This window comes from Pangasianodon hypophthalmus, chromosome 15 (assembly GCF_027358585.1).
Source record: "Pangasianodon hypophthalmus isolate fPanHyp1 chromosome 15, fPanHyp1.pri, whole genome shotgun sequence".
Taxonomy (NCBI): Eukaryota; Metazoa; Chordata; class Actinopteri; order Siluriformes; family Pangasiidae; genus Pangasianodon; species Pangasianodon hypophthalmus.
The window spans coordinates 4,002,843-4,019,577 of NC_069724.1; the positions used below are offsets into that span (position 1 = coordinate 4,002,843).

Here is a 16,735-nt window from a genome sequence, read left to right on the forward strand (position 1 = left end):
TACATATGTTACAGATTTTGGGTAACTGGACTATCTCCTGTGTACGTAGTATGTTTCACTAATTGTCTACGTGAAGCGGAGGGCCATTACCGCCCTAAAGCTTATTGTTTTCCAATAACTGCATGTGCTGAAGGTTCCTTATAAACCACACCAATATGCTAATGCTAACAAGTTTATATTTGTTAAAGAATGACACATTGTACTTTCTATTTGCAGATATGTTTTACATTGTGGAACATCTGCCAAACAGGTTACCTGATGTTATCACTTACGTTATAACAGATATAAACAGTCATTCCCTTAACTTACTCTGACATCTCCAATCATCACTTGGTATCCTCCACCATCACTCTCCCTATCCTGCCTAAAACCAACTATTAATACTTCTCTCCCACTCATCGAAACCTCCACTCTATCTCCTCTTCCTCCATAGCTTCCTGCACCCTATCATCCCTTCCAGACCCTGACTCCTTTTCCTCCCTACCACTGGAGTTAGCCACAGACACTTTCCTCTCCTCACTTTCCTCATCCATGGACCTCCTCTGCCCTCTGTCTTCTAACCCCTTGGCTATCGGATGTGTTACGCAGCAATCAGAGAGAATTAAGAACAGCAGAGACAAAGTGGCAGAAACCACAGCTCAACATAGATGTTGCCTCTTGTGATCTCCTGTCCAAGAAAGTCTTTGTGTTGTCTGTGTGCTTTTTTACTATATTACCTCCCCAACAGAGTTTTTAGACGGATGGTAATCTTAGTCCGTGACCTAGCAAACCAGTATCAGAATGTATTTATTAATAAAGACTTCAAAGCACTTCTGTAAGTTCCTCTGAATAAGGGCATCTGCCAAATGCCATAAATGTAAATGTAAAAGTACATGATTTGCTTTGCAGCCAGAACTACTATCTGACCCTGCTGTTATAGAAATTTAATCACCTTCTGACCAATCAGACTCAGAAGTGCTGTGGTATTATGTGTTACTATTGCTTAAATCCATTGGTCATAATGGATTTAATGGATTTTCATTAACCCTGATAATCTTTACTCTTGAGACCAATAACATAAGTTTGGTTTAATTTCACAGCCTAATGTTCCACAACTACTGGGTCTTAATACTAACAGTCGTATGTTACACTAAACTCAGTGTACTCCTTTTTCACGTTCTACTAGTATTACTATGAGGTGTTTTTCTCACACTATGTTCTGGTGTTGTGTGCTGCGGTGCAATAGGCTACATGCTGTGGGATTAGTGAGGTGTACTCTAATGCATTGTATTCTTTTGTACTGCTAAAGGTTCAAGGCTTGTTTGTAATTTAATTTAATGCTACCTTTTCCCCTTTGAGTCAACAGCTGTGTGTCTGGTTTGTGGATGAAGGCAATACCAGTATAATTGCAAAGGCAGGACAGTCTTCCTAGACCAATAGACACCTTCAAGCCCAGCAGGTGTGCTCTTCAGGAACAGCATACTAAGCTGTCTGCTATTATCCTTCACCGTCACATCTGCCTTACTTTGTTTCACAAACTTGCTTTGGTTACTCAGCATGAGGAAGGTCTATGACCCAATATTCTAAATATGAACCAACTGGCTAAGGAGCTGGTGAGAGCTTGAGATACGGCACCATCTGGCCTGGCTCTGGTAAGCCTGGCCCAAATGAGTTGGAGTTAAGTCTGCAGGCGTCTCACTAGGCATGATGTACCCTAATGAGAAGCACGTGGTGCTAAGGATGAAAACACTCTCCTTATTAACGAGCCAGTGTTTCAGTCAGGCAGTTGGAAAAACGTGTTAGGTTTTACTGACAGTGTCTCTTGTATTTCTGGATTTTCTGTATACGGGCTCCAACAGCAGCTCATCCATAGGGACATATATCATCTGTTCAACAAATGTTAGTCTTCATAAAGTCTGCATTTACAGCTCCATACATTTAAAATTTTGTTGAGATATTAATTACATATTTTGCGGGACCAATGATTTTTAAGAATTTTGCTATTTCATCGATGAAACCTGATGTTCCAGAGCTGTCCCACTGAGCTTCCATAGACTTCTTATTGCACCTAGTGGTCAAAAAGCAAACTGCAGCAAGTGCTAATAGAGGCCCATTGGGACGGGAATCATGCTGCCCCATACTCTCTCTATGAACATTTTCAATGGAGGAGAAGCAGACAGAACAGCTAATGGGGTTGCCAGATTGGGCCACCGAGATCTTATTTAACACCAAATATCAGAATTAAATCTAAAAGTGCAGACAGAATATCTGTGCTGTACAGAACCATTTCTATTACAAGGTACCTTGCAAGAATGGGAGTGGGAAAGGGGGATTTATGAAGTGGATAATGTCTGTACATCTTGGTATACATGCATTTCTGGTGGCTTGAAGAGCACAGAAGAGACACAATGATTTTTTAACCTACCTACAGGCACACTGATGTCCCCATATAGCCTCCATACATTACTCAGTCATTCCCTATTGTTGTGCCATGTAAATTAAGGAAAGAAGCAACACATCCTTACAAGAAGGCCTTCACTCCCAACCTAAAAGAACCTGATTGATTGCCTGTCCCCACCTCTGGGCTGCTTTGTTGCTTCTGTCACAGCGAATCCCTCTTGCCATCCATCTCATCCTGTGAGGAAGGCGCACAGTGCCAGAGCACTGTTTTGGTGTGCTCCTAAATAGAGTTGTTGATGAGGTTCCAGGCTGAGTTGAAAGACAGAGGGGGAGCTCAGCTGTGTGCCTGCATCGAGGATAGAGGTATTTGTCGCTGCCACGGAACCGGCGCGACATCAAGGACAGTGATGTTTGTTAGCAGGGGAGCCGGGCTCTGCTGGAGATGCAGGTGGCATGGGAGGATGCTGGGTGACAGCAGGCCCAGGTAGCTAACACTGCTGACTCAACAAGGAGGAAAGCTTCCAGCACAGGCACCTCGCAAACTGTAGCATTAGATAGAATGAACTGTAGAGTTAACAGCACTATGCTCTCAGAAATTCAAGTTTGTTTCATTTATTATCACACACAACTCGTCTGCATGACTACAAATTTGGTCACATTATCACAATCTCAAACCGCCAATCTCAACTTACGAATCAAAGAATGCTTTTATGATGTGATTTTGTCTGTGACAGCAAAATCATACAGCATAAAGCCAGCCATAGCCAGGCACAGTCTCACTGATGGACACACACAGTCTGTCCGCCAGCACTGCCAAAGAGCTGTGGAGAAACAGAGTGGCGTTGTGGCACTAGGGGTCAAGCAACCGTGAGGTGGCTTGGAGAGAGAATGACCACGCCAAACAGTACATACTGTCCAAAAAGTTCACTTTAGTTTTCAGAAATCCTTCACTATGGTATAAACATTGCAGCTGCAATGTGTACGATTTTTTAAAGAATGAAATATAAAACTTTACTGACACGGGGTTGGAAAATACTTTCAATACTAAGACATTGTATTCCTGAGCTTCTAGGAATCACTATGGAAATCCTGCAATAATAATTGACAATCAAGGCTGCTCAGTTTGGTTTTGGCAGGAATTTTTGACAAATACGTCACACATCACCATGCTCCATGCTTAAGAAGACGTCCACCTTCACATGAAGCTGATGAAAGCCAAGCTAACATAGCTAGTTACCTAGAAAGCATGATGAAAATACAAATCAGATTAGATAGCAAACTATACGAAGAGCAGAAATCGACAAAAATAGACCAGAAGTGAGCCGGAATTTTGTTTTAACTCAGACTCAGAGTCTTATGGAGCAATAACGAAAGAGATGAGAGCGAAGCAATCCTTTTCCTTATAACAACAGCTTGATTTTAGCTAGGCAGCTAATCTTAGCCAGCTAGCTCACTTTGCTGATCTTGTATCTGGATTCTGCAGAACAAAGCACGCAATTAGCTATCTAACATTAGCTAACCAACGTGGACTTGCTACCAAAAAGTCAAAAGTCGAATATAGTTGTTAATTTACCCAATGCTAAGGAATGGCAGCAGATCCTCTGAGTTTTAAACACTTGGGCTGTGTCCAAAACCAGTATCATCAAGGGTGTAGCATGTAGTTAATCGCTGCTGTGCTGTCCTTGAAAAGTTTTATTTTTGCAATGACTGTATACGTTAACAAATCAAAGCAACATTTTTTTTTTTTTTTTATAAATGATAAAACTGTGGGAATGGATTTAACTACTAATACTTTTAACCACACATTGGCATGAACAACAAAGGCAAGTTTTTTCAAATTAACAAATTAGATAAAAATGCCTGATAACTCCACATGTGATTTGATCTACCACAACATGAGGATGCAGAACATTTTTTTGTTTCCAGAGAGGGGAAATTAAATCAGATCATTTATGCATTGCTCATGTCATGTGCTTGTTGAATTCACAGACCTGATTTACAGTGTCAGAACGACCAGTCATAAACAGACTGTTTTTTTAAACACCAGGGACTCATTTGATCATCTTGAGCATTTTATTGGAAAATTCACGTCTCGTTTCAGTGTATTTCATTCCTTTCCAAAATCACACCGCTTTTGATCATAGAGTTGGAAGCACTGGATGTGGCACCAACTGCCAGAAACGCGAGACTGCTTCTGCTTAAGCGTCGGGCTCAAACTCGACAGAGTATTTCTGGGGCAAAGCCCATTATATAGTCAGCATATATATATACAGAGAGGCAGAGATGTTATTGAGGAAAGGAAATGCTTTTTACTTTGTTCGATTTACTGCGTCAGATCTGGGATGATTGGTTGAATAGGAATGCTGGGAATGAATATTAAACCTTTCCTACACTTCCTCTGTTCTTGACTTTTGCATTTCTAGAATAAAGTCGGAGAGCCCATGGGGCTTTTACTGTGTTACACAGCCTGGCATGTTTCATGCTTGTTGTTTAGAGTGCGATTCAAGTGCTCATTTTGTTTTCAATCAGACTCTTGAGGAATGCCTATTTCCCTTTTCTACTTATTCCAAGTTATTAAAATCAAGCCGAAAAAGCATCAAAGGAGGTTTTAAAGGTGACACCTTGTCTGTGAGACATGCTCTAATGAGGTATTCTGATGTTGTCATGCACATCACTGCAGAGACTGTCCAGATTCTTCTAGTTAATGTCACACCGTTCAAAACCGTCCCCTCAAATTGTGCCTTTTTACATCTGCTTTCTTCAGCATTTGCTAATAGGTTTGACTCATTGCTGCAGAAGATGCAGAAGACCTTGTGGTCCTCCCGGACCATGGAGGAGCTCTGCAGTTTTAGCATATGGCTGCCCAGTGGGATTTACTCTGTGCTGCAGCAGGGAGCTGTTCTGATCTTCCTTCATGAACAGCAGAGGATGATAACCTTCATCTGACCCTGACCAGGATCACATCCAAACTCACCTAGTTCTTTTTTTTCTGGGGGAAAAAAAAAAACAGTGCAGCATTGGCATTCCAAAAACATACACTATCAACTGAACATCCTAAATAAACAATATATAAAGATACATTGCAGACGAATAGCATATGCATGTAAGCCTACTGGGTGGAAAGAAGCAATTTTATGTCTCTGCATGTTCATAGGAGTGCACACTTTGCCTGAGGGAGTTTGTGTGCAAAAGCCCAGTGAACTCTCATAGCAGTACCATTTTACTTGTGCTTGGTGCCGTTTCTGGTCCCATTACTGAGCCAGACAACACAGAGGAGGTGCTTTTGTGCTTTCTGGAAAACCACAACTGACCAAAAATACCTTGTGAAATGCCAGTTCTTCCACTCTATTAAACAGTTTTAAAGTAACACCACCAAAAAAACACAAGGAAAACAAGTTTCATCAATTAAAATACACTGTTGAAATGTACTGGTTTCAGAACAAATGTGTCAAACTCCTGAACCCTTTAAGCTCTTGGATTGCTACATTAATCCCTTTAAATTAGGGATTACATTAGGATTTTGGAGGTGGGGCTCTAATTATTATCTGAGTGCTAACAATATGGACCAGTACCATAATTTTGTGCTGTTATATGGAATTCTGGGCATTAATATCACAGAAAATGTGATACTTTTTCACTGTATCTGTTTAAACCTACTCCAACTAAATCTAAATATCTAAATAATCTAAATCTAAACCTATCAGTGTTTGTTAGGATTACAATATCTTGTTTGTTTTCGTAGTTAAACCATAAAACAAAAAAAATCATTCATTCCTCTTCAGTAAGCAGGTGTAACTGAATATGAATGAGATGCTTTTCTGCTCACTACGTTTGTAAAGAGTGGTTATTTGAGTTATCGTAGCCATTCTGTCAGCTTGAAACAGACTGCCCATTCTCCTCTGACCTCTCTCATCAACAGTGCCTTTCCACCTGCTGAACCTGTATGTTTTTTTGCTTTTCACACCATTCTGTGTAAACTCTAGAGACTTGTTGTGTGTGAAATTCCCAGCAGATCAGCAGTTTCTGAGATATTCAAACCAGCCTGTCTCTCGCCAACAACCATGCCACGGTTAAAGTCAGTGCAATCACATTTTTTCCATTCCCTTCACCTCCCTCCTTCCTGATAACATGTGTATGTAGTTATTTTAGATACTAAGATCACGATTATATCTTAGTATCTGTACCTCAATATCTTATCTCGGTAGGCAGAATAGAGCACACAGCCCACACGGAAAACTATAATTAAGATTAAATCTCAAAACAAATAAAGAAACAAAAAACAGCAAGAGGAAATAAGGTTCCACTGCAGGGTTGCTATGCTTGATCTCCATGATAGGAAGAAAGCTTGACAATCCTGGGGAGCCGCTGATCCTACGACTCCACAGGAGGCAGTTGTGGTGGTTTGGCCAGCTTCCAAACAGTCACGTTTCAGTGGACAGAAACCCCATGGCATCCCCAGGACCAGTGGAAAGATCATGTCAAGCTGGCTGGGGATCAAGAAGTCTGGATTGACCTTCTCAGCCTGTGGTCACTATGAGCCCACCAGGAAAAGTAAAAAGAAAATTAATGCCAAAAAAATAAATAAATAAATAAATAAATAAATAAAATGATGTAGTAAAAATAGTAACACTTTCAAGCAACATGCACCCTTATTCATTTCATTACAATTCTTAGTCTAATGAAGGAAAAACAGGTAGACGTGATCCAATGCTCAACTTAGAAGATGAATATACCCACAGCTAGCAGAAGACAAACATGTTGGTTTGACAAAATGCTGAAAATATGAATAACTTTTATATTAATTATGGGTTTGATTTATTTTCTAGGACTACACCTGGTCATAGTCGCTCAAGTACCATCCAACAAGACCATCCAAGCAAATCAAATTATGTATATGTACAGATGGGTGACAACTTAATGGAATAACCAACATAAAGTGTGTTAGTAGGGTGTCGGGCCACCATGAGGTACCAGAATACTTACTGGAAGGATGAACACCATTCTTCCAAAAGACATAAGTTCTGTGTTTTGATGATGGCGGTGGAGAGATCTGTCTAACGCATCAGTCAAAAACTCCAAGCGGTTTGACATCTGGTCACTGTGAAAGCAATAGCATATGATTTACCTCGTTTTCATACTCATCAATCAATTCAGTAAGCAGTTGTGCCCTATGGATTGGGGTATTATGATCTTGGAAGAGATCACAAAACCACGTTAACAAAATGCCTCTGTAGCATGACAGAGCAGTAGTTTTTTTCTTTAATTTGCACCTGTCTTTATAAAAGTATATACAGTATATATTTGTGTGTGTGTGTTGCAAATGGAGTGCAGCGGATAGAGTAATGTGTATATTTGTGTAAGAAAGGAGGGGTTGGAAAAGAAGGAGAGGCAAAGAAAAGTGCAGCTGGGGGCACAGCGAGTAAATGGGAAACACACACTCTGGCGGGACGCTCTGACTCGGTCGTGCTCTGATCGAGAGCCAGCGGTGATGCCAGTCAAGTTTTATTCTTTCTCACTCATGCAGCCAAAACGGTTAAACACCCCTGCAGAGCTCAGCACTTGTCCTCCAGGCACAAACCATCCATCTTTTAACATCAATGATACATTAAGATAAAGATTACAGTATGTCAACCGTGGACGTGTCCTGTTTTGGGGAAGCTGAGGTCTTTGAGTTGCTCTCATGTGACTTAATGAATCATACACATATGGTGAGCTGGATTGGAGACAGAGGAAAAGTGCCGGAAACCTAACTTTCAGTATTACATACAGGATTAATACATGTAGCGTGATCAAAATCGGGCCATGTGGTTACTGGAACTGTTGTAAAGTACTTCCTAGCTGATTTCAATCATATGATGAAATATTGCAGGAATGCACAATGATGCAGTGTTGCTGCCTCACAGCTCCAGGGTCCAGGGACTGATCTTGTGTAGGTTTCCTTCAGGAACTCTGTTTTCTCCCAGCTCCCAAAAACATGGCAACCCCAAATTGCCCCTAGCTGTGAATAAGTGTATGTTTGATGCCATGTGACCAACTGGTTTCCCATCCCAATGTTCCAGGGTAGGCTCGGGATCCACTGTGATGAACGTGAAGGTTGGTGGAATGGTTGTTCCTGTTGACCATAATAAGGCGCAGTATTCATTTTTCAAGTGTTCACTGCTTTTAAGCAAGATATTTATATGCAATAATGGCATATTGACACAAATGACATGTTAAGAACTGGGTCAATTTATACCATTACTCTTCCAGGACAAATTGCTAGGTCTAAACTTGTATTCCTTATTCTCGTAATTACATACCATCCCTGTTATTTTCATTGTAGTGAATAAATAATTTATAGGACTTCCAAAACAACATGGCTGCAGCCGAATAACTGAATAATAAACGAAGAGTTTACGGGGTTTTTTCGGGGGTTTTTCTGTGTACATTCATGCATGGTATTTCCATGTTTGTTTTACGATCATTCTCATTCATGCAATTATTACCCAATCATGTGGCAGCTGAACAGTACACAAAACTCATGCAGATATAGCTTCAGTTAGCATTCATATCAAATATCAGAATGGTTAGAATTTTTGATCTCAGTTGCATGGTTGTTGGTGCCAGATGGGTCTGGTTTGAGTATTTCGGAAACTGTTGATCTCTTGTGACTTTAATACTTAACAGTCATTACAGTTTACACAAAATGTATTTAAAAAAAAATACAAAAAAAAAAAATCCAGTGAGTGGTAGTTTTGCTGGTGGAAACACCTTGTTGATGAGTGAGGCCAAAGAAGAATGGCCCGACTGGTTCAAGCTGACAGGAAGGCCATGGTAACTCAAATAACCACTCTTTACAACCGTGGTGAGCAGAAAAGCATCTCAGAATGCACAATATGTCAAACCTTGAGGCAGATAGGCTACAAGGAATCTGACGCTACAGTGGGTACAGACTCACCCAAACTGGACAGCTGAAGATTGGAAACAAGACCAGACAACTTTTTTTTCCCAATCTTTGACTCTCCAGCTTCATTGAGTATAGCTGTTCCTATTAACGGGGCTGGTGAGTATACCATATATAGCGATACTGCATACAATTTATGGTTAGTAAAGGACTGTGGTGTGCTTCATTAAACAGACAGATGCGCCTGGGCTTGTTAAGGCTGTTTAATATACACGTTTATTATACATGACCATCTGTTTTAAAACTCACTCTGTGCATGAGTTTTCGTAGTTCACTGAGTCTAAGTCCGTCTTGAGCCCCATTACTCGATGAAAACCACAATCCTCTTCATTCTTCACAGGATGTGACTTGATATAAATTTCAGATATTTCAGACTGTATCAGAGGTGGTCTGATACTCAGATGCAGTTGCTAAAAACACAGCTAAATAAAATCCAAATCTGAAGCTACATGCACTCGTGTTTCCGATTTATATACACCGATGACAATGCCAGCTGTGGGGTGACCGTTGAGTCTGGGGCTGGTATAGCCATCATCTGTTGTATAAGAGTTAGCATGCTTCATCTGGCTAGCTGACAGAGCCGGCATGCAGTATTTAGATTAAATCCTGTTCTTCCTTTATAGCCAAGTGGCATGTTTGCTTTTCCAGCTCTGTAATAAAAGCATGACAAATGTATGCACTCCCAGCTGTGCCATCTAGTCAGAAAACCTGATCTCTGTCTACTTTGCACTTATGCTTTCCTCAGCCGGAGCTCTCTTCTTCATTATGCCATCAAGCTGCTAGTTCTCTTTAGCTATGCACAATGCAGCGGCTTTGTGCGCAGAGGCCACGCAGTTAGTCGACAAGGTCATGTGGAGGTGTCTGAGATGAATGCCATATGATCTTTCACTGTTTTGACCTTGGATGAGTCACTGACGTGTTTCGTGACAAGTTCAGAAAAGAATGCATGGCAACTCTAATCCACTCAAAAATGACAGCTAACGCTAATAATGGCTGTGTGTTTTATTGTGCCATTGGATTTCAGTGACCCTTTCTGTGTTATTTTGTTCTTATCCCTGCATAAGCTGTGCTGGATCTCGGCAGCGAGGACCTGTAATTGTACTTTCAGATGCATGGCCCAGAGGAGGTGACTGAGAGAGAGCGAGAGAGAGAGAGAGAGAGAGAGAGAGAGAGAGAGATGTGCTGACAGATAGATGGCCGGCGTCCCTCTTCCTCCTGAGCCGCATTCATTAGACATTCATCTGATTCCTCTGTCTTTCAGGAATCCACCATCCAATCCTACCAGGTGATCTATTTCAGTAATCCACTTATGTCAGCTCAAGGCAGTGCAGTCCCTTCCATTTTACCACAGAATACAGAACAAGATTATACATGCATATTTTCTTTGGCCATGAGGATAGCAAGATGACATAAAAAAAAAAACTGTGCAGAACAAGCAACTAGCAATCTAATTCCAGTTTTTTTTTTAAAAAAAAAAATGAAAAGACTGTCTACAAACAAGGCTACAATATACTTTTCCTATATGTACCAAAGCATATAGATTTACACTGCTCAGAGGAAGCCCAATAAGTAATAAATCCAGCTACTGTTATTACACCATCAGAAAGTCAATCTGAAATGTACCTTTGGAAAAATGAAACAAATATAATTTTTTTGGCAGTCCCTCTGCGGTTTTAGTGTTTCATATGAGAAAACCTTGATTTCTTTGCCATTTCTTTTAACATGTGAGACGGCTCGTCTAACATGACAATAAAACAAGGTCATTTTTTTTTTAATACATGATGTGACTCAAGCTCAAAAAACTGCATTGTTAGCTCAAGCAACTGGTGATTCAGACCCTCATATTGCATCAGGCTCTGAGACTTTCATGTCCCTGAAAGGCAGTTGGCAGGAGAGAGAACCTGCAGACAGCCGACATCTCCTGGGGTTTGACCAGGCAGGATGATTGATAGAGAATCCGGGGAACCAATATCTGTGTATATGGGAACATATGTGTGTGTGTGAGTGTGTGTATATATATATATATATATATATATATATATATATATATATATATATATATATATATATATATATCCACCTGTAGGTAGCTTGTACGTTATGTAATTCAATCAAGAATACCACAGTGGAATGCATGATGTTGCCTACAGTGACATTCACATTATTAAAAAAAATATAATGTATAGAATTTCTGACATTTTTGGACCAAGCTATTTTTATTCCTATAGGATCCTGATGAGTGAACATGCCACACAGAATATAGCTGAGGACTATCACAGGTTGCTAGGCAGGATTTTGCATTAATGATGACCAGATTTATTGCTGTCTGAATTTTTAACAGCTCAAAGACCAAGGCTATTTCTGGAACTAACTAATGAACCTGCACTGTATATAGCCAGCTAATCTGTGTAGTGATCATGACAAGAGGAAAGAAAATGGTAGAAAGAGAGAGGAACTGCTCCTGTGCACTTTGCAGTTAGGATGAGCATTCCGACTCACTTTACTGATTCGATTCTTTCAAGCAGAGCCGTTTAACTGAATCGAATTTTGATTCCTTTGATTCATAGCAGAATTTCCATTGACTTGTAGAGTGAATCCCATTCAGCTGGTATAACTTTAGCTTTACATATATATCACTTTCTTTTTATTAATAATTAATAATAACATTTTTGTGATGCTTGAAGCCAGTGCGTAATTTGTATTGAATATAAATAATGTCAGGAAAAAAAAAAAAAAGCTTTAATAAGGTTTTGTTCCAAAAAAGAAATGTAAATGTAGACTCAAAACATTTTTTTTACAAGTAAAAGTACAAACTACAAGGCTATTTGAAACTTTTTTTCTTTTCCTGTGAAAGGAAAAGAACAGGCAACTTTCGATTCACTCGCGCGTGCGAATCGATTCGATGGACTCGCTTAAAAGAGTCGTTCAAAAAGGAGCGATTCATCGCGAATCGCCCATCACTAGTTTGCAGTCGGTCGCCCGCGCGCTCTCTCCCTCTTCCCCGACCTGCCATGGATGTTACGCCGGCTAAATATGCGTTCATCATTATTTTGCTTCACTTTCAGCACACAAAGCCTCTCTATATCACCGACAGCATAGGTATGTACAAAGGTTTTCTTCTTGTTTATTCGGGTTTCACTATTGATGGGTACTTTCTGTCTGGAGTGCCGAGAGAGAGAGAGAGAGAGAGAGAGAGAGAGAGAGAGAGATCAGGGATCCTTCAAATAATCCATATGATCATACAAGCTCAAATGCAACTCTTGCGTTATTTGGAAACAAATATGCATCTTAAATAAATAACATTACAGTGCGTCAGATTGAGAGAACAAAAAAAAAAAAAAAAAAAAAAAGTGCAAGGGCAATGCCCTGAATGTCAGCAACCTTTCCCATGTCTCCATGGAACTTTTTTCCCCTGTTCTTCCCTTCATTCCTGCCACTGAACCCTGAGATGGAATAAGATCCAGCTTAATGAGGAACTTTGGAATGAAATGAAAAAGGCATGTGCGTTCTTGCTTGGTAACTTTGTGTCTCTGCGTTAGTCTCCCCGACACTTCAGACTGGCTGAGATCTCCATGAGGTGCTGCTGGAGGTGAAATAGCTGACGGAGGCAGTGTTTCTGCCTTTTAATATTCTGCATAAAACTCAGGCATTAGTGTCACTGCTTCTGAAGAGGAAGCTGGAAAACAAGTGTGCAGTCCTTCAGCAGGCTGTGCTTGCACCTTTCCTCTGAGGTGAAGTTCACTTGCATATGCATAGGAAACTGTGCACGCCTGACACTACCCTGCACTCTGATGGAAACTTGGCCTTCTTCTGTGGATCAGGAATGCACGGCTCTGTGCAAGTTGTGTTCGCCTGCATTGAATCACTCTGCACCTTCTTTGTATTTTGCTAAAGCCTTGTAAGATATGAAGAGCCTCAACTGTCCCTACTGATGATGATTGATGTACGCACTGACCGAGTAGCTGTATGTGAAGGATGTGTACTGACTGTGTGTGTGTGTGTGTGTGTGTGTGTGTGTTTGTGCCTATGGCAGATTCCCTGCAGCATGTCCTGAAGGAGTACGCCCTGGTGAAGCCGGTGAGCGTGGACACGGATGGACGCTTCCTCTCCCACGCCGTCTCGGCTGACCGCCTGAGTGGGCTGCAGCACCGGCGCAGGAGGAGAGACACTCACGGGCACAGAGGGCCAGAGCACCACGAGACACTCTTTTACAATGTTACTGTTTTCGGACAGGAGTTTCACATGCTCTTGAGGCGCAACTCACGCTTGGTGGCCCCGGGAGCGACTCTGGAGTGGCACGAGGAGGATAACCAAACCCGGACAGAGCCACTACTGCCAAGCAAATGCCAGTACGTGGGCCATGTTACTAATGTACCAGATACTTCAGTGGCCATTAGCAACTGTGACGGCCTGGTGAGTGAATTCTCCTTGAAATGTAACACGATTCTTGAATTGCGTCCAGTGTTATAATAAGCGCTCTCTTTGGTATTCGTTTATTTCATAATGGCCACTGATTATTTAATTAGGAGAGAATAGTTGAAACTGTAGATACTGTGTTTTTTGGTAGATCTCTAGGTAATGTCTGAGATTCTGGAGAATGTGCATGACTGTCAGAGTCTCTCTGTTCTGTCTATTTCCACTAAGAATAAAGTATTGGCACCCCTGGCTCCATTCGGGCCATTCGCCTCCATTCCTGCAGGCCAGCAACCCACTGTGTGTTTTGTACTCCACAGTACACCCCCTGAGGTAGCTAAGCGACAGCATCGCACATTTTTTTTTTTTCTTGAGCACGTCTTTGAAAAGCCTCCAAAGATTTGTCTATTAGACCATGGTTAAATTTTGATTTGGTATTTATTCATATTCATTGGATCTAGCAGCTTTGAGATCAGAACTGAGCGACTGGCTATTGGCAAAACAGAGAGCGCTGCTGGCATTGAACATTTATGTTGTTTATCAAATATCACACGTCTCATGTTTCCCCACCAAATGTGCTCTCGGTAAATAAAAGTCCATGAATTAGAAATGGACATAAATATTATTTGCATGTTTACACTGAATTCCGTCCACGTGGTAGAGTTCCTCAGTGAAGATCCTGCATTCCAGCTCTGTAGAGCTGCATCCGTCCACGGAGGCTAACATCCATCCACTGACACTACAGGATAACACATTTCACTGACTACATGAATCCAATAAAAAAGAATGACATTCAGGACGATTTTATTAGAGTGAAGAATGAACCTAAACAAAACTGTTCCCTAGGACGAAATTTACAGAAACATGCATGAGGCTTGCCTCTGTAGCACCGAAGCATGACTCACGTGGACAGGGTTACCTTTTCATCCTGAACACAGCGAGCTGCGAGCGTGTCCGGACGCCTCCCTGAAACGCTGGCGTGACCTCACATGTGGCAGCTCCTGCCTTCACCTTCCGTCATGCTGCTTCACCTCAGGAAGAGAGGCAGTGAGCGTGCCAGCCTCCCAGTGAAGCTTGCATACACACACACACACACACACACACCCAAACCCACACACACACACACTTAGACACACATACACACGGGGCAATCCCGAGAGATGACGGACCCGGCTTGGAGTCTGGCCAAGCTGGATGGCAGGATTACTCCATCTGACCTGCAGTGCTTTTACTCAGCAAGGGGAATCTAGTGGGAAAACAGGCTTTTAGCATTTGGATGTGAGAGGCTTTATAATTTAGTTACATTCCAGTTAGAGTTGACCCTGTAAGTCTAGGATACGCATTTTAGTTCAAGTTTGTAATTTTAGTTTTTTTTAATTATTATTATTTAATAAATGATACTGTTTCTAAGTGCTGGATAATATAGACATTGCATGCATGCATTTATTTGGGAATAGAGTCTATTGTCTACTGGCTTATTGTACCGATAACCTGGTGTTTGCCTGAGCACATACAGTTTCCTAATACAGCATGTTTCTCTGACTTTGTGATAACTCTAGCATTAGCAGTACCCATGCTTGAAGACTCAGCTCCTCTGAGAGCACTTTGTTGCAGAAACACCCTCAGCTCTCTCCCTCTGATTTATGTCTATCTAGAAATGTGCTCTCTTTCACCACGAGGCTACTTTTTAACATAATCAATCACCTGCATTCCTTTAATACCAGATTGCAACGTTGACAATTTTGAAACGTGTGACCAGCGAACTGTACAATACAGTAGGTATCTCTAGGGCCATGTGCAGAGCTTCTGAAGCCAAGACTTACATGGCAATGATACTGAGGTACTAGTGAATTAAGTAGCGTGTTGATGACGCAGGAGCATCTTCATGTGCGGGAATGTTGTACCACGTGGAAATGATCGTGCTGCTCCTTGCAGCAAAATGGACTGGTGAACAGTCTCGCAGCAAATATCTTCAAACATTTGATCTGAGCCATCACCATGAGGCCTGCGACCGTGTATCTGCGAACACGTCAGGCCATAGTCACATCGGTGTCTGCCTTCTTACGTTACACGTAACTTAAGTGTATACACTAGGGGGCAGTGTTGCTTGTACCAAACTAGAATTGACGGGAATTGAAACACGAAAAAAGGTAGACTCTTCATGACTGACCGAAAGGTTGTGAGTTCAAATGAGTAAATGCAAAAACAAAGGAGAGGAGTAATTAATACAAGTCAGCATGGTTATAAGTTTTGTTTTGAGACCTTGCATGATAGGTCAGTTTGCCCCGAAAGTGTTTCGGAAGCGTTTTCACTCATCAGAACAAAGCCCTTCATTTATTAGAGCACTTCGGATTAACAATTTCATTTGTCCACAATTCTGGCATTTATAATATGACAGCTGCAACTAATCACTTCAACAGGTTAAAGGAGCTTATCCAGATGTGGAAGCGATGCATTTCGAACACTAGTAGAGGCTAGAAGCACTGGTCTTCGTAATTTATACCGTATTGCAGTCACAGTGTATATAGCGTAGACTCAGCTTCAAATGCTCCACCTACAGGATACAGAGGTTCTGATACCTTTTGCAACTTTTCTGGCCACAACCTTCAGAATCTTATAAATTGCAACTGTATTAATGCTTTGCTCTTCCATGCATCTGTTTCTGGTTTTTTAGGAAAGTGAACTTTTGAACACAGAGGAGCAATGAGCGTTTTAGAGCAAGTTACTGGATTAAATAATTTACAGAATCCTGCACTTAAAAGTTATTCAAGAGTTTCATGTAAAGCACTTGAGTGGTGAGAAGTGAACGGGTTTTTCTTGCGTGTTTGCCAGCAGGCTGTGGGGAAAAGTCTGTGTTCAGTCATCTGCATGTCAGTCTTGCCATTTCCTGTGAAAGTACAGTAAGTGGCTCCTGGCCACGTGTTTTTGAGGAAATATTTAGTGAACGTTTACTGAAATTGTTTGATAGCATCAGGAAATAATCAAACTATTTCTCTGAAT

At 41.2% G+C, this 16,735-nt stretch overlaps 1 protein-coding gene across 1 annotated transcript in view; it reads left to right on the forward strand.

Annotated features, from left to right (window-relative positions):
* The first annotated feature begins 12,261 nt into the window (after nucleotides 1-12,261).
* The window catches only part of adamts2a (ADAM metallopeptidase with thrombospondin type 1 motif, 2a), a 60,915-nt gene continuing 56,441 nt past the window's right edge, over nucleotides 12,262-16,735 (forward strand). The window contains exons 1-2 of the mRNA XM_026938717.3: nucleotides 12,262-12,421; nucleotides 13,356-13,735. Coding sequence (XP_026794518.3) covers nucleotides 12,334-12,421; nucleotides 13,356-13,735 — 468 coding nt within the window. The 5' untranslated portion in view covers nucleotides 12,262-12,333. The remainder of the gene's footprint in view (nucleotides 12,422-13,355; nucleotides 13,736-16,735) is intronic.